Source organism: Nanorana parkeri, unplaced genomic scaffold (genome assembly GCF_000935625.1).
Source record: "Nanorana parkeri isolate BGI_ZX_2015 unplaced genomic scaffold, ASM93562v1 scaffold135, whole genome shotgun sequence".
Lineage (NCBI taxonomy): Eukaryota > Metazoa > Chordata > Amphibia > Anura > Dicroglossidae > Nanorana > Nanorana parkeri.
Window position 1 is genome coordinate 1491838 of NW_017306403.1, and position 18516 is coordinate 1510353.

Sequence of the window (18516 nt, forward strand, 5' to 3'; positions counted from 1 at the left end):
CGGGAGCTCCCGAATGGCATGCGGGAGCTCCCGAATGGCATTCGGGTCTGGGAGCCATATACAGTATATACATATATTACTAAAGCTGAGGTTCCCAGACCCGAATGGCGTCGGGATCCGAATTTCTGAATTGCATTCGGGAGCTCCTGAATGCCATTCGGGTCTGGGAGCCATATACACATATTACTTAAGTTGAGGCTCCCAGACCCAAATGGCATTCGGGAGCTCTCTAATTCAATTTGGAAATTCGGATCCTAAATGCCATTCGGGTCTGGGAGCCTCAGCTTTACTATTATATGTATATACTGAACACAAATTTTCATAGGATGGCTCCCATGTTGCCGTAACGAAAATTCCTGTTCAGACCCATTCAGATGCATTAAACCGAAAAACACATCTTATTGACCAGAAAAGTCACATGTCCGATTCAGTTTCGTTTCTGAGCGAAATTCAGAAACGGTAACATTTGGATGCATTGGGATTCGGAAATTAGGTTGTGTCCGACTGTCTGAATTTCAGAAAATACGTGCAAATTTTGGGATTTCAGTTTATTTTGGGAGCTATAGGTCACAAAATACAAGGAGTGAAATACAATTTTAGTGTGGAACAATTTTAGAATGTTGTGTGTTTGTCTCCTATCTTTAAAGGAGAACTATGGGGTAAGTGTTTTTTCCCCATAGTTCTCCACTAGCGTCCTCCCGTGACCCAAAGCTCAGTATATCGGGAGCTACAGCTCGGGTTATACTGAGACTGCCGCTGCCGGGACAGATTCCGACATTACTGTCGAGATCCACCCAGCTGCGTGATTGACAGCTGGCTCTGCCTATCTAGAGACAGAGCCAGCTGTATCTGACCCCTTCCCCGTCCGTTCCGCCAGTCAGCACTGGAGGATCGAAACGGTAGGGGGGGAATCCCTGCAGGGAGCCGTTAGTGACAGTCACGGCTCTCTGCAGGGACATGATCAAGAAGTGAGCAAGCGCCGTTATGTGTTCGCTCACCTCCCGATCTATTGAGCCGATGTGTGTCACACGTCAGCTCCAACTATGAGGATGAGTGAAAATCACTCCCCTCATAGTTCTTCTTTAACAGCCTTCTCAGCACTATGTTTTCTTATCATTTTTTTTGTTAAACGTTTTGAAATTTTTTGACTTTCCAAACTTTATATTAAATGTTTAACATTTTGAAAACTTTATTTTTAAATGTTATTTTTTTTTAAACTAGGGAGCACTAAGGGGTTATTTTTCTATCCATGGGGGCTTTGATCATTAGTATCTCTGAGGAGAATACAGTATTCTCCTCAGAGATACTTTGTATCACTTTCTTGTAACACACAGGTGGCTCACAGTTTACAAAACACAGTGAGCTGCTGCTGGCTCTGTGACTGTCACGGCCCCGCGATCAGCTCTCGCTGTGATCACCGGACTGTGACCACCTAATCTGCTGCTGTTAAGTGTCTGCCTTGGACCCTGAGGGGCCCATCAACAGCAGTAACTCAGTGAGTGCTGGTCCCTTCCTGGACCAGTGCTCATTGTACTGAATAACGGGATTATCGGTTGGGAAGGGTTTAAACTCAGGAGTTAAGTCTTAAAAACACATTCAAGCACCTTAACTATTAACAACAATGTATCTTATTTGTGTATCACTCGGCTGTAGATCCTCCAATCATCTCTGAATCGGTGCTGACACTGTCCTTCCTTCTGGAGGGGGGCTACTTCTGTTCCCCATGGTCCCTGTGTGTGTTGTAAAGTAGTCAACGCTCCAAGCTCACTCCTATGATGGACTACAATCTCATGTTTAGTTTACTGATTTGTACTGAGACTGTAGTCCCTCCCGGCCCCAATATCTGTATTTCATCAATGTTTTTAGCTGTCTGGATTCAGTTTTAACAGAAAACATAGAGGACGACTGGAGACATTTCCTGGACAGAGATATTGTTGGCTTGAGTTAGTCCAGAGCCCTCCAGTTTGATATGATGACACCTCGAACATAAGCAGCTCATATATTTATCTTCAGGTAAAGTACGCTCTGGTACTCTGCTGAACATGGACTCAACAGCCCTGGATATCTTAACAAACAATGTTTCGTCTTCTGCGTGAAGCAGCAGAAACACATCGTCTGTACGAAACCAGAAGGTTCATTGTGTTCTGGAGTCCATCTGTCAATGTGTCGGGGGGACTGGAGTCCAAAAGAGCCTCTGGGGGGAAGAAACTCTACTGACGGGTCGATTTCTTTAAAAAGCTGTTGAAGGTCAACTAAATATAAACTACAACAATACGTTATATAGAAAACTAAACTGGACGCATAACATACACAAGAACTTTCTGGAATAACTACAACCCTTTCCCGCAGGAGAGAAAAAATGGTAATGGGGTCCCCAATCTTCTAAAAGTCATGTCAAGTGTGTGATCACGTGCCAAAGTATGTCAGTAGATCAGATGAGAGAGAGAGAGAGAGCGAGAGAGAGAGAGAGAGCGAGAGAGAGAGAGAGAGCGAGAGAGAGAGAGAGAGCGAGAGAGAGAGAGAGAGCGAGAGAGAGAGAGAGAGCGAGAGAGAGAGAGAGAGCGAGAGAGAGAGAGAGAGATACAGAGAGAGAGAGAGAGATACAGAGATTCAGAGAGGGAGAGATACAGAGAGAGAGAGAGAGAGAGATACAGAGATTCAGAGAGAGAGAGAGATAGAGAGAGAGAGAGAGAGAGAGGAGAGAAGAGAGAGAGGAGAGAGATGGAGGGAGAAAGAGATGGAGGGACGGACAGATAGAGAGATAGATAGAGAGATAGATAGATAGATAGATAGATAGATAGATAGAAGATAGTTCTTACTTCCTGTGAGGGATAAGTTGGTATCTAGTTGTTCTTTTACTTGTAGTACTTCCTGGAACAACATAGCTAAGCAGTTTGAATTTAGTGGATAGAATGTATCAGATTTGTACAATTGGGGAACACAGAATACAATGAGGAATGATTCTTATATAAGATTTGAATGGAGCCAACATTCTGCGCCACACTTTAATATATATAACGGAGGAGAGTGGAGTTGCAGTATAAGAACTACATTGTACCGCTTTATACCTCTCCTGGAATTGCAGAGGATTGGAAACAATCACAGAATGAGCAGGTGCTCCCCCCTCCTTCCCCCCTTCCCTCCTTCCTCCCTTCCCTCCTTCCTATTCTTCAACAGCTTTATAAACCGCACACAAACAGACGATTCCTAAACAATATTCTAATACACAAATAAAGAAAAGACAAATTCTGTGTCCTCACTGACATCTGTAAACCCGTCTAGAACACTTTGTGGTTTGGAGTAGAATCTGAAATACGGAGGAACTATAGAAACTATACATTAGAAACCCTCAATTCACTGAACTCTGTGACTTATTCTGTTTATTTCACAGCAATTTCTGTTTGAAAACATTTGTGTTCTAATTGCTATTGTTTCTGTCTGTAATTGTACTTATTTTAAAAAGTTATTTAAAGAATATCTAAATTCCTTTTTTTTGGAAGGGAATTAATAAAACTCCCGGAGTTTTTGCAAGGGAACGGTAGAAGTCCGGAATGGGCACTGAATGACAATGTTACAGAGCCCCATGATGGCCATAGATGGGCAGATGTTTCACAAAGAACAGTGGATGGTAACCCACAACTAGGGATGCACCGATACCAGTTCAGACACCAGTGCCGATACTTGGCATTTTCATGAGAACTACCAGGGTTGCAGCGGTTGCAGCTGGGACCTGGCTCTGGCACTCCACCGCTGTCCTGAAATCATTAGTCTGTATTGTTTTAGAAAAACTGTCACATGACAATAAACAAAAATGTATCAGTACTTGTGTCTGTGAGTACTTAAGTGAGTATCAGTACTTGTACTTGAAAAAATGGTATCGGTGCATCCCTTTATTTATATAAAAAAAAAAAAGAATCATACATTAAAACAGAGATGTACAAATCCCGGGAGCTCCGCGTGTGCTCCTTACACATAACAGCGGCCTCCTAACTTCTGAATTTTTCTCTAGTCTAGTCTTGGAGCTGGAAAAGTATCTGTATTTGTACTTGTACCGAGTTTACGGTATTTGGTATCGGTGCATCCATACCCACAACCATGTATCATGACCAGGAGATCTTCAGTCCTTATTGACCTTCACATTTCTCGATAGGACAGTGAACATTTATGAACCCTCGCAGGCTGCAGCTGTTACTTATCCAGTGACAGAGATTAAATAGCATTGGGAAAGTCGAAGAAAATCCCAAAAATATGACCTGTTGGGGGGTATCAGAGCCGAGAAACTCTGGTCTATGGCTCCCTTGAGAACTTTTATAACCTAGAGATACGCTTTCCAATGTCCAACTTACAATCTCTTCTGCCCTCTAGTGGCTGAACTGAGTATTTACTGATTTAAACTTGCCATTATTTTCAGGGTTATTCACAAAAGGGTGAAGAGTTTGGAGAAGAGAACAATCTGGGCCAAAATACCTGATTTGGAAGAATTCTCCAATTCAGCTCACTTTCCAGTTCAGCTATGGTGTCCTGGATTGTTCACTTCTCCAAACTCTTCACCTTTTTGTGAATAACCCTTTATACAGTATTTCTCTGTAATGGTGAGGGATATGCTTCCAGAGATCTTCTACAATGCTGCAAATCCTGGGCCTGTGCCAACCTAGCAATGGACCATATGGCACCTAATGCCATTTCTAGTTATTATGTTTTATATTGTCTACTTGAACCTTACACATTACGCACAGGCTGTCCAATTATCAGCTGAACTGTATCTGAAGATAAAGCACTTTTTGTAGTTTCGGATAGGGTGGGGTTAGAACCTTCTTCAGGTTTTTATGGATTCATCCTCTCTGTTTGTCCTGGGGACCATTGTCACTGAGACAGAAAGTGTTGGGAAATCCTTTATCGTCATCTTCTTTCACCTGTTCCAGTGAAAACTGTCTATGGGGGGGATTTCCTTCACTTAGGAGAGATTTCCTCCCAGTTCCCATTGTGCCCCCAGGTCACGGAGCAAAGAGAAATTCAACATGACATGACATGCAAAACCCTCCAACAGACAGGGATTTACTATTCACTTTTACAGGGGTAGGCAACCATGGAGAGGTGGGAATCTACCTGAACAACATGGACGAGATCAAAGATTGCCAGGGTGCCGTGTTTTTTGTTTTTTTTTTGTGAGGAGATAACCTAGCACGGCCCTGTTCAAAAGTTAGGAGGGTTTGGAGAGTTCAGTGGTTAGTATTAAGTAAAGCAGAGCTTAGAGGAAAGTAGTATATAAAGTAGGGATGCACAGATACTTTTCGAGTAGCAGTGCCGATACTTGGCATTTTCATGAGAACTACCAGGGTTGCAGCCGTTGCAGCTGGGACCGGGCTCTGGCACTCCACCGCTATCCTGAAATCATTAGTCTGTATTGTTTTAGAAACACTGTCACATGACGCTAAACAAAAATTTATCATTACTAGTACTTGTAAGTACTCGGCAAGTACCAGTACTCGTACTCGCAAAACTGGTATCTGTGCATCCCTTTATTTATATTTATAAAAACAAAATCGTACATTCAAACAGAGATGTACAAATCCCGGGAGCTCCGTGTGCTCCTTACAGATGACAGCTGCCTCCTAATTTTTGCATTTTTCTCTAGTCTAGTCTTGGAGCTCAAAAGTATCGGTACTTGTATTCGTACTTGTACCGAGTACTGTACTTGGTATCTGTGCAACCCTAATATAAAGCATAGAGTTAAGAGGCCAGCATTAGGTAATGCAGAGTGCAGAGGTCAGTAGTATGTAATGCAAAGTGCAGGGGTCAGTAGTATGTAATGCAAAGTGCAAGGGTCAGTAGTATGTAATGCCGAGTGTAGGAGTCATTATGTAATGCAGAGTTCAGAGGTCAGTAATATCTAATGCAGAGTTCAGAGGTCAGTAGTAAGTAATGCCAAGTCCAAAGATCAATAGTAAATAAAGCAGAGTGCAGGGGTCAGTATTATGTAATGCAGAGTTCCGATGTCAGTAGTAGGTAATGCAGAATTCAGAAGTAGAAGTTCAAAGGTCAGCTGTATGTAAAGCAGGGTTCAGAGGTCAGTAGTATGTCATGCAAAGATCACATGTCAGTAGTAAATATTGCAGAGTGCAGGGGTCAGTAGTATGAAATGCACAGTGCAGGGGTCAGGAATAAGTAAAGCAGAGTTAAGAGGTCAGTGGCAAGCTACACAGAGTGCAGGATTGAGTAGCTTTTAAAGCACACTGTGCAGAAGTCAGGAGTAGGTAAAACAGAGTTAAGAGGTCAGTAGTATGTAACACGCAATGCAGGGGTCAGGGGTAAGTAACACAGGATGCATAGGTCAGGAGTGTGTAAGGCAGAGTGCAAGGGTCAGGAGTAATTAACCCAGAGTGCAGGGGTCAGGAATAAGTACCCCAAGGGAAGGGAAGCACATCAGAGTTGTTGTGATCTTTCCATCACTACATCACCGCTGTGACCTGTAGTGATGTATAGGTCAGAGGACAAAACAACAGCAGGCAATGGAGGACACGGGTATCTGACACTCCCAGAAGACCTTGAGGGACCCCGCAGCTCTGGCACAGAAAGCAGGTAGGAGGTACGGGAATATAATTCCTCTTGTTTTGGAGGTGAGTGCCGTTTAATTTACTTACAGACCTAACAGACATAATGATATCACACTCCTCAATTTGCCCAACAAGAAAACTGACCTTTAGGGCCCCTTCACACTAGCCTACAGTGTTTTCCTGTACACAGGCAGAAACTGGGCAGGGTGGTGCCTTGCACTATTTCAGGGCATCACACTTTGTACAATTTTTCAACTTTATTGAAGAGTTCAAAAACACTTTATTAAAACAAAACAACTCATTACAGAAATGAATGCACCACAGCTGAGCTGGGCGACTTCAGGTAAGCTCCGGTGCGTTGCTAAAAAATTGCGGCATGTCTGCATTTCTCTGCAACGCACTTCGATGTTTGATCATGTGTATCCTGTTATGAAGAGTACACAGCACCCTCTGATGGTCACTGGCAGGTCCTACAACCTGGATCACTCTGCTTCACTGCAAGCATTGAAAACTTGTGAAACAATAGCAGAGGGAAAATGTGAGAATAGAAATGTAGGAACTATCATTTTTGACTAGATTTTGTTTATGGTGAACTCCGGGTAAAATAAAAAGTTACCCTTGCAGGAGGGCTATACCTTCACAATGCAAGGGTTAAATGCTCATTTTGGTGTGGGGGGAGACAGAAAAAGCAGTTATAGCTACCTTATCCCTTGCTCACCTGCCAACCGGCGCTCTCCTCCTCCCTCCAACGTTCTGGGTTGTGAACGGGCCGTCAGTGTCCTCACTTACAATTAGGGTTGCCACCTGTCCAGGATCGACCCGGATAGTCCGGGTTTTGAAGGCTGTGTCCGGGTTACATAGCAGCTAAAATCCCGGACACAAGATGTCAGGCAGACTAGCACAACCATAATTAAGATAGGGGCTACTGGCCCCCCCACTGAAAAATAGACTAGGCTGTGATATTTACATATGAATGGGTGGTGCTATTTACATATAATAGTCCACCTGAGAGCCTGCGCAGCCCATCTGAGAGCACGCACAGCCTGGTGAGAGCCCACACAGGCCACATGAGACCCTGGAGACACCAGGCTGCCACCCCAGAGCAACACAGAGTATGTACCCTGTTTCCCCGAAAATAAGACCTAGTACTATTTTTGGAAATTGATAAAATATAAGACCTACCCCGAAAATAAGACCTAGTTGTGACCATTCCCAGAGCCGGTGGTGGCATAAGGGGGGAACTTGAAGAACCGCGGGAGAGAATCAGCGGTGCCAACAAAGCTAGCGCTAGAGGAAGAGAGGCGGCAGCGGAGGGAGCAGAGCCGCATAAGCCGATGCCTCCTCTATAGTGCCGGCTCCTGTCACAGGCGGAGTGATACCAAATGCACTCCGCCTGTGAGGAATCCATAGTGAAAGTGCGCTTCGCTCATCCTGGCCAGCGATTGGTTACCAAATTGCTCTTGGAAAGGTACGCCACCCCTGATTGCCCTGATCACCATATTTTTGTACATGAATACATGTAGACTGTTGTACATGAAGAAGTGTGGATTGTTGAACATTAAAAAAAAAATAATAAGACCTAACCCCGAAAATAAGACCTAGTGTGTTTTTTTGAGCCCAAAAAAATATAAGACAGTGTCTTATTTTCGGGGAAACGCGGTAGCTTCATATTACTTTGTATTGCTGTATAATGTATTGAGGGGACTTTTAGTTCTCTATAGCTGGTCTCCTTACTTCCTCCCCTGGCTGCCTCTCCTTGCTCTCTCCACTATATTCTCCCCCCAAAATTTAAAAATTGCCACACTCGGGGCAAGAGAGTTCGGGTTTCACTTGAAGAAAAGATGGCAACCCTACTTACAATGTAGGACTGCTTGTCCGTGGTGATGTCAGAGTGCCTGCGACCAAAGAAGTGAAGACGAGATCCGGCATCGGGAGACCTGCAGCTGGTTAGAAGCCTGCAGGAGCAAAGAATGAGGTAAGTAGAACTACTTTTTCTGTTCCCCTTGGACAGACATTTTCTTACCCATGCGGCATGGCAGTGGTGTCACTAGGGGGGGGGGTCCGGCCCGCACTGGGTAACACCATCAGAGGGGGGTGACACCAAAATGACTGACAGTGATTATGCTGTCACCCCCTCTGAAAAGTCGGGCACTCGGACATGGGCCGAGAGTTTGACAGCTGCACGAAGTTAAGTGTGCAGGACGTCGTCATCGCATGCACGTGATGACGTCCCAGCGGGTGACACCCTGCCTGGGGACACCTCTGCAGTATGGAGGTAGCCCTACTGCAGGGGTCACTGACCTAGAAAAAAACATGCATTCAGACTGCACTGGCTGCATGGTTGTTTAAAGTCAGTAGCTGACTAGATGGAGAACTCAGGAGAATAAAGCCAGCACCAGAGAAGACTGCACCTATAAAATGGCAGCGTCTATATTACAGGTTACCCTTATATCAGATCTGCCCTAAGGGCAGGTTCACACCATTTTCTGGACCAGATCTGGAACACAGTGCATTGCGTTTTGCCACGTTTCAGAGATTTTTTTCTTTGCTGTTTTTTTTTTTTTTTTTTAGCTTAAAATGGGCTTTTATGTGCCTTCCACTGCGTTTGTATGCGATTTTGATGCATTTCCATGCGTTCCAGTGCATTCCAGACCAGGCAAAATGAGACGTGCAGTATTTTTCTGGTCTGGAACGGACTGCGCTGGTGTGAACAGAGGTCAGGAATAGCATAGGGATACATTAGGATGCATTTTTGGTCCGGAAACAATCTGGTCAGGAGATGACCTGGATGTGGCGTGAATGGGCCCTAAGGGCCGGTGCAGACCTGAGTGATCCGGGATGCGCGGTCATGAACAATTGCAGACAGCGATTGCCGCGCGGCCTCATTGATTTCAGTGGGGTACATCCCTGTTTTAGGCGTTCAGTTTGTAGGAGCAGGATTGTGGCGGGAAGCCACACTATCTGCCTGGCGCGACTGGGAGCCATTAGAAAATAATGGCACCCACAGCGCGACCGACGGAGATGCGCAACCCTGTGACCGCACACAAATTACATTTTATTCACTTCTATGCACTGCAGAAGAGCTGCACAGCGGTGAGATATCCTGACATGAGGTGCGTTGTGATAAAGCGCAGCATGTGTGCATATTTATGGACCGCAACCCAGCACTGTGGTGTGACCAGGGTACATAGAAAACAATTGCTTTCTGTGTGCCTGGCGGTAAGTCTGAGTTGATTTGTGCAGATTAACACAGATCAATGTATATGGCAAGGACAGGCAACATCCCAGCTATGGTGAAACTACAAATACCAGCATGCCTCTGCGAGTCATGCTTGTGGCTGTCGGAGTCTTGCAATGCCTCATGGGATTTGTAGTTGCACAACAGCTGTAGGACTGAGGTTTACTACATGATATGTATGGTGTGAACCAGGCCTCTTTCTTTTTCTATGCTCACTTATGGTTGCTACCTGTCCAGTCCGTGTTTTGAGTCCTGTACATGCTCTTTCCGGGTTTCTGACCTGCTGAAAACCCAGACTCAGCACATACAGGACTCAAAAACCCGGAATGTCCAGGTGAACCCGGGACAGGTAGGAACTCTATGCTCACTCCTGCTGCATTTTCCATAATATCACAACAAGGTAGAAGCCATGGAAATAAATACACCCCACAGACCTCATGAAAAGGAAAAATAGGTTTGTCTGGAGAATTCCTTTAAATTGTATGACTATATGTACAATTTGCCAGAAGAGCTCATGTAATAACACCAAGCCGGCCGGCTCTGCATTACAAAAATGTACTACGTGGACCCTCCCTGCTTACTCTACCCCCCACCCCACTGTACAAATGGGACGTGTCCATTGATTCTGCCCAAAACCAACATGGCGCCTTGAAAATCCATGATGACGCATCTCTCTGGACCAATAGCAGTACTGCTAGTCAGCGCTCACACATTCAGCCGAGCCCCGTGCCGGAAACGACGTTACTGCCCTTCAGCGCCATTTTAGAAAAGGGCAGGGACGCAACTACCGCAGCAGTGGAAAGGAACTGAAGAGAACTAAAAGGGTAGCTTTGGCAGGACAAATTAAACCATTACTTTAGGGCCGTGCTAAAGTTTAGGCATTTTGCAAAAAGAGGGTCAATAGGGTCAGTGTTCACAGACCTGCTCGCCAAGGTGTAAAATGGCCGCCGGGTCGCTCATTCCTCGTCCTTGTGTGGAATGTCGCTTGAGCGTGGCAGGAAACGGAAGTGGCCGTCCGTTCTCTCTCTTTCCCTCTTCCGGTAACTGACGTGTGTGTGTGAGCGGTGCTCGGGAGCGGTGACGTGTCTCGGGAGATTCTTCAGAGCTGAGAGCGGCGGCGTTCAGTCAGTCCGAGAAGAGAGCGCGGCACCTGCACACCGCTCCTAGCCGCCGACATGGGCAGTGAGTACCCGGGGCCTGCTGGTGGGGAGGGAGGAAGAGGGCATCACCGAGAGCCCGGCTCTGCCCTGCCCTACGATAGAGGGAGGGGGGCCCACACAGTGTTACTCCAATCCGTTCGGTGTAAGGCCGGGTTGTGCGAGGCATTATTGCACTTCCTGTATTAAAAGGGAAGAAATCTGAAATCGAAAAAGTAATACTTTAGCTGCAGCTAAAAAAAAGGCTAAAAAGTATTTTAAAAAGCTCTTGTCCAATAACATCTCTCCTGTGATCAGCACAGTGAGCGCCCGTGTTCACCTGACCCTCTATGGGGTGAGCAGAGACATTCCAGGTATCATACATACGGGTAGAGCGGGGTTCATGTTTTGGTAGGTAAGCGGGTGCAGGAAGTACGATACAGAGGGGGACAGGCACATTTTCCCACTCCTTTTGGGGGGGGGGGGGGGGGGGTGTCTTCTAAAAAGCTGTTTTTATTAAACTGATTCCAGTTGGAGTCCATTGGGGACGTGGGTGTCCTGTACCAAGTTATAAAGAGAACGTTGGGAAAAATAGTTTGTCTTCCTAGTGTACCTTCTGTGTGTTCAGGTTTGTATTCCAGTACATCCCTCGGTCATACTGCTTGTATACAGAGCCTGAAAAGCGGGGGGGTGGGGGATGTTTTGTTGGTTTTATATTTCGTGGAAATCTCCCTACTAAAAATATGGTTTTGTTTAAATGTTTCTGGGGCAAAGCATCATCATACCGGTTCCATCAGCTGTCCAAAGGTCAGAATCTATACAAGGCGAGGTAAGGGTTAGTATTACATAGTTAGGTTGAAAAGATACACAAGTCCTTAGAGTTCAACCTGCAGAGTATTAAGGATTACTCACTGCTAACTCATACTCCCTGTAGATTAAGCAATCCTCAGTACTCCCAATTTCCATATAGATTCAAGTGATACCCTCCAGAAGGAAGGACAGTGTCAGCACCAATTCAGAGATGATTGGAGGATCTACAGTCGAGTGATACACAAATAAGATACATTTTTGGTAATAGTTAGGGTACTTGGATGTATTTCTATGGATTAACTCCTGAGTTTAGTGTCCCTTTTAGCTGTCCTCAGGACTAACCCATCCTCCATGTAGATTCAGCAGTCCCCTGTACTAGCCCATCCTCTATGTAGATTCAGCAGTCCTCTGTACTAGCCCATCCTCCATGTAGATTCAGCAGTCCTCTGTACTAGCCCATCCTCCATGTAGATTCAGCAGTCCTCTGTACTAGCCCATCCTCCATGTAGATTCAGCAGTCCTCTGTACTAGCCCATCCTCCATGTAGATTCAGCAGTCCTCTGTACTAGCCCATACCCCATGTAGATTCAGCAGTCCTCTGTACTAGCCCATCCTCCATGTAGATTCACCAATCCTCTGTACTAGCCCATACCCCATGTAGATTCAGCAGTCCTCTGTACTAGCCCATACTCCATGTAGATTCAGCAGTCCTCTGTACTAGCCCATGTTGTGACTTGGTGTTGTGGATTGCTGACGCTTCTCTACTCTGCTCGGGTTGTACATGTGAGGACGTTGCACATACTTGTGTTTGTCCTCGGGCTGCTCAGCACAAGTATTGATGTCATGGTTCAGAATCGGGATATGAAAAGCTGTGTAGCGTACCTGCGGGGAACATGGGTTCCTGTCATACTATCACAATGGAGGCGGCTGTATTGTGACAGACATTTAGGCTATCTGTTCACTAGGACGCTGTGCGGCACGAGGCTCAGGGTGTCATCTCACACGGATTTCTCGGGGTTCTTAGAAATATCGGCTGCGCTTCCATTGTGGGGAAAGTATTCACATGAAAGTTTATCTGTCACCCGTCTTACTCGACATCCTCTGACTGAATTGCTGGGTTCTGCCCCCCTGTACATCGGCTGCTTGTTGGCTATCAGCACATATGCTGCTTATCATCCTTTCCTTATATATTGTAGTTTTGTATACAAATAATATTTAATTTCTCCATCGCTGACTGATATGAAGGTCAGATTCAAGTACATCGCTGGCAGTGTGTAGAAGGTGTTTTCAGTCTCCGCCGAGGCGCCTCAGTTCATAGCTTTTACCGAATATCATCAGATTTATATGTATTTTTACTGTAATGATGCCGAGTCAGGTTCAGATTCCACTTCACTGCATACAGGAAAGCCTTTTATATGATTATATATTCTAACCACTCGTGTTTTTCCTTCTTGCAGTCAAATTTCTTGAAGTCATTAAGCCCTTCTGTGCGATATTGCCAGAAATCCAAAAACCAGAACGAAAGGTACGTGCCCCTCACCATCCTTGTCTGCCATTGCTTTGTTGTGTTTTGGTCAATGTCGGAAGACTATGAGGGGGATTCATCAAAGCTGGAGCAGCTGTGCACGGCAACCAATCAGCTTCTCTGTTTCATTTACAAATCTAAACTGAAGAGAGATGCTGATTGGTTGCCCTGGGCAACTGCTTCATATGCCCTGTGCTCCAGTTTTGATACCCCCCCTTTCTGTCTTATTGCCTTTTTGTATTAAAGTTTTTTTTTTTTTGGACACATCAGGGGTGGAATACATAATTCAGGAGCCAGCAGGATTTTTTTTAAGGCCAGCTCCATTGACAACAATTAGGAAAACCTCAAAAGTTAGCTTTTGTTTTTTAAGTGACCCTGAACTCGGGAGTTAAACCTTAAAAATGCATTCAAGGCCCTTAACTATTAACAGCAATGAGGGTAATTTATCAAAACTGGAGCAGACAAAATCTGGAACAGAGTTGCATTGCAACCAATCGTATTCAGAGATGATTGGAGGATCTACAGCCGAGTGATACACAAATAAGATACATTGTTGTTAATAGTTAAGGTTCTTGAATGTATTTTTAGGATTTATCTCCAGGTTTAATGTCACTTTAAGAAGCTTGGCTACTTGGCTCTTGGGATTTGTTCAGCCCTGCTTCATGCGATATCACCTTCTACAGCCATAGCACTGTCTGTTATCATTGAAAACCAGCAGCGAGCGGGTTCTGTATTAAATCTTTTGTTTCCATTTACTTTCCGTGTTACAGATCCAGTTTAAAGAAAAAGTATTATGGACGGCCATCACACTCTTTATCTTCTTAGTATGTTGTCAGGTAAGTACACAGATGTTGGCTATCTCCAAGTACAGAAGGGACAACTAATATTATAAGTTTTATTCCCCCCTAGACTCCAATCCTTTTGCTGCCTGTTTTCTGATTGATATAAAGAAAAGGATTTGGTGATCTTGTTTGATCATGTAGACTGTATTCTATGCACTTTTAAAGGGTGCATGTACTTTATACTTACAGCACTGGAAAGGTGCTGACCCCATGTCTAAATAGGCCCAAATTCTATAGATGCAGAGGTTGCCCTTCACACTGTGCAGAGGGGTAACCTGTACAATTGGGGAGTTTGTATAGGTTAACGCATTTTAATGGTTCTATTTAAAGTATGGCTTGTATCTTGCTCCTTTTTCACCTGCATCATTTTGTTTTCCAGATTCCCCTCTTTGGTATTATGTCATCAGACTCTGCAGATCCATTTTACTGGATGAGAGTTATCCTGGCTTCTAACAGAGGTATTACAGCTTCACTGATGACTCTTTGGCACATTTTGTAAACTTGTTAGTGTCCCCTTATGCAGAGGGCAAATGAACGGGAATCGCCAGTACTCAGTGGAAAATATGTGTTACATTGTTGCCTTGATGAAGGGTCTCTGCGTGGCCCCGAAACGTCGGTTATAATTATTGCTACATGTATGATGATTTGTCCGATTAAAGGGACTTTATCGTGTGAATATTTTCCACTGAGCGCTGGCGATTCCTGTTCATTTGCTGTTTGATGTGCACGGCGCCATCCGTGAGTATCACTGCAAGCACCATTATTGTGATTCGGGCCGGAGACGCTTTGAGGAGGGCAGGGGGACATATTGGACTTTAATACCCTTATGCAGAGGGTTTATATTCTGAGTACTGCAGATACAAAATACAGGTAAAGGACAACCAACAAAGCTTTAGTTTTCATTCTGCAATGTGCAGTGGGAAGGGAAGCAAGAAATCTGGCATTTGTAGATCGCACTTTCTCTTTCATAGCAGCTCTGAAAGTACTGAAAAATACTTGTTTACCTGCTAAAAAAAACCCCGTGAACTCCTAACTTCCTGTAGTGAGCTGTAAAACCGCACCTCTGCTACACTGATATCACAAGTATTGTTTTCAGCCTAGCCTCCCCTGCTGGACTACAGAACTCCACCCCTATGTGTAGGAGTTTCTCTCCCTTCAGCAAGGCAGCGTTGGAAATGTGATGCTTGTGTGAAGATCTGATTATCTCGTTGTAAAGAATAGGAGGTTCTTTTATTAAAGTCCGGCCCGGCGATGCCATTCACACGGCACTAGCGCCCCTAGATGATTATGGTAATTTTCTGTACAAGTCAGCGCCATCTATGGGCCCTAGTGCCATGTGATAGTTGCAGGGAACTTTTATAAATGAATCTGTATGTGTAAAGAAAGTGTAGAAGTATTCGCACTATAACATACCCTGTTTCCCTGAAAATAAGACCTACCCCGAAAATAAGACTCGTACTATTTTTGGGAATTGCTAAAATATAAGACCTACCCCGAAAATAAGACCTAGTTGTGACCCTACCCAGGGCTGGTAGTGGCATAAGGGGGAACTTGAAGAACCGCGGGAGAGAATCAGCGGTGCCAATGAAGCCAGCGCTAGAGGAAGAGAGGCGGCAGCGGAGGGAGCAGAGCCGCATAAGCCGATGCCTCCTCTATAGTGCCGGCTCCTGTCACAGGCGGAGTGATACCAAATGCACTCCGCCTGTGAGGAATCTATAGTGAAAGCGCGCTTCGCTTTTTCTGGTTACCAAATTGCTCTTGGAAAGGTACGGCACCCCTGATTGCCCTGATCACCCTATTCTTAACTTTGCCATTTTGGATTATTTAATTTGGATCTGCATTAAATTTGGATTGTTATAAAAAATATAAGACAGTGTCTTATTTTCGGGGAAACGCGGTATATGGAACTTGTTGAAATGCATCAGTCTGCTGGAAAGTGCCACCTGAGAAGCTGATCTTGCTCCCTATGTTGTGGTGTGCAGTTGTCTGAGATGACCTTTTTCCTTTTTTCCTTTCAGGTACTTTGATGGAGCTGGGTATCTCTCCAATCGTCACCTCTGGTCTCATCATGCAGCTTCTGGCTGGTGCCAAGATCATTGAGGTGGGAGACACACCAAAAGACAGAGCGTTGTTCAACGGAGCACAGAAATGTGAGTTCTATTATGACGGCAGAGCAAGTGTTTATATAGTTTAGTTGTGCTTCTATCAAAGTGTACATTAGAAAGTTAAGTTTCCTCTTATAGTGGAGGGCTGGTCAGTGACTTTCCACCCACGGGGGCATTAATGTCCAGAGGAGAGCCAAGGGCTGTAGGATGCCTAAGTCCCACTCTGAAATCAGCTACACTGATAGTTGGCTATGGGTGCTATTAATTCCTCTATTAGCTTCCCCCCCTCTGTTCTGTCGCAGCCACATTGTGACCTCACTCGGCTCTAAATTGGTAAGCCAAAAGCTGTAACTTATCAAACAGTAAGGGGCACGTACGTAAGTGAAAGGGGTGTATATATATATTTTTTGTCTTGGAGAAACTTAATAATCGCACTGAAGTGAACCTGTACGGTGTGTCATATGATACCTTAAGGTTAACTGTCCTTCAGATCCCCAGTGGACACCACAGAGCTTAAAAGAGAACTATGGGTTAAGTGTTTTTTCCCATAGTTCTCCTCAGGGTCACGGGAGGACATATACTAGCGTCCTCCCGTGACCCAAAGCTCAGTATATTGTGGGCTATTGCCCGCTATGTACTGTGAGCGCCGCAGCTGGGTCGGATCCCGACATTACTGTCTATCTACCCAGCTGCCTGAGTGACAGCGGGCTCTGCCTATCTAGAGACAGAGCCAGCTGTGCCTGCACCCTCCTCCGCTCGTTCCTCCACTCAGCGCTGGAGGATCGGAGAGGGGAAAGTGGAATCCCTGCGGGGAGTGGTGACTGACAGTCACCGTTCACTGCAGGGAGACGATCGAGAAGAGCGGATCAGTCAATGTTTCTGCTCACTTGCCGATCGATAGAGCCGGCCTGTGAGTTTCTTTGTCACATGTCGGCTCTAACTATGAGGATGAGTGGAAATCACTCACCTCATAGTTCTCCTTTAAGTGAATACCTACTGTGTGAAAGCTTCTGTTTGCTTCAGCATGACCGCTAGCCATTGCTTGGCATGATGTGCTGTCCAGGAATGGGTACAGGGCTCTTTTTTTAACATTCCTCCTTCCATCTGGAGGTTTCTGGTGCCTCGTACTTGGCCGACAGGGTAGTCAGATGCTGGTTTGCTTAAGCTGGAAAGGTAGAACCTAAATTGATTCCACTCTTCCTATGATCTGTAAGATTTAACAGACTTTCACGCCTCTTTCTTGCAGTGTTCGGTATGATCATCACCATCGGCCAGGCCATCGTCTACGTCATGACAGGAATGTACGGCGATCCTTCAGAGATGGGTGCTGGCATCTGTCTCCTGATCACTATCCAGGTAAGGCGTCTGCTCGGAGTCCGCCCGATGACTCGAATTCTTTCCCATTCTCTATACAGTTGTTACATTTTTCATTCATTTCCAGCTCTTTGTTGCCGGTCTCATCGTTCTGCTTCTGGATGAGCTACTCCAGAAGGGTTATGGTTTGGGCTCTGGAATCTCCCTCTTTATTGCTACCAACATCTGTGAGACCATCGTATGGAAAGCCTTCAGCCCTACTACAGTCAACACTGGCAGAGGTAGAGCCTGCAGACTTTATTATTTACATAAGTGAATCTGATCATCCGAATGCAAATTACATTGTTCAAAATACTTTTCAAAGTGTAATTGCGCTACATAAAAGTAGTTTTGCATTTTGCTAGCAGATATTTGAAGCACATTTCCTGAGCTTTATTGCTCCTTTTGGTCAGCAATAGTTTGTAAAAGCCGTATACTTGGTGCATCGTTTCTCCTGTAACTTTCAATATCGGCAGTTAGGGCCTGTTCACATGGTATCAGGTGCGGATCTGCAGACGCGGTGCTACTGATGCAGTGTGTTTTGGCCGTGTTTTTGATGCGTTCCAGTTAAAAAAAAAAAAATATATATATTTTTCTTTTTTTGCTGGAGTGGGGCTGTCAGTATGTTAGCTGCAGTGCGTTTTGCATTTCCGGTCTGTGACATGCAGTATTTTTTCTGTCGTAACCTGAACGGACTGCGCACGTGAGAACTGTAGCCCATAAAACACATAGCGATACATTGGGATGCATTTTTAGTGCAGGAGCGTACGGATCAGGTCAGCACAGAAAACGGACGTCGTGTGAACAGGCCCTTAGGGGTGAGAACGTGTTCCACACCCCAATAAACTTGTATATGCACCATAGATCAAACTATCATTTACCACCCCCAGGTATTGATTGTTTTGTCATTTGGGTTTTGTTACACTTCAATGTTACTGAAGTTAATGTCACAC

The 18516-nt window shown here is 45.0% G+C and overlaps 1 protein-coding gene across 1 annotated transcript in view; it reads left to right on the forward strand.

The window, feature by feature from the left end:
- Positions 1-10800: 10800 nt before the first annotated feature.
- The window catches only part of SEC61A1 (Sec61 translocon alpha 1 subunit), an 11828-nt gene continuing 4112 nt past the window's right edge, over positions 10801-18516 (forward strand). Inside the window, exons 1-7 of the mRNA XM_018553938.1 lie at positions 10801-10974; positions 13196-13263; positions 14034-14099; positions 14485-14563; positions 16124-16255; positions 17457-17566; positions 17652-17805. Coding sequence (XP_018409440.1) covers positions 10968-10974; positions 13196-13263; positions 14034-14099; positions 14485-14563; positions 16124-16255; positions 17457-17566; positions 17652-17805 — 616 coding nt within the window. The 5' untranslated portion in view covers positions 10801-10967. The remainder of the gene's footprint in view (positions 10975-13195; positions 13264-14033; positions 14100-14484; positions 14564-16123; positions 16256-17456; positions 17567-17651; positions 17806-18516) is intronic.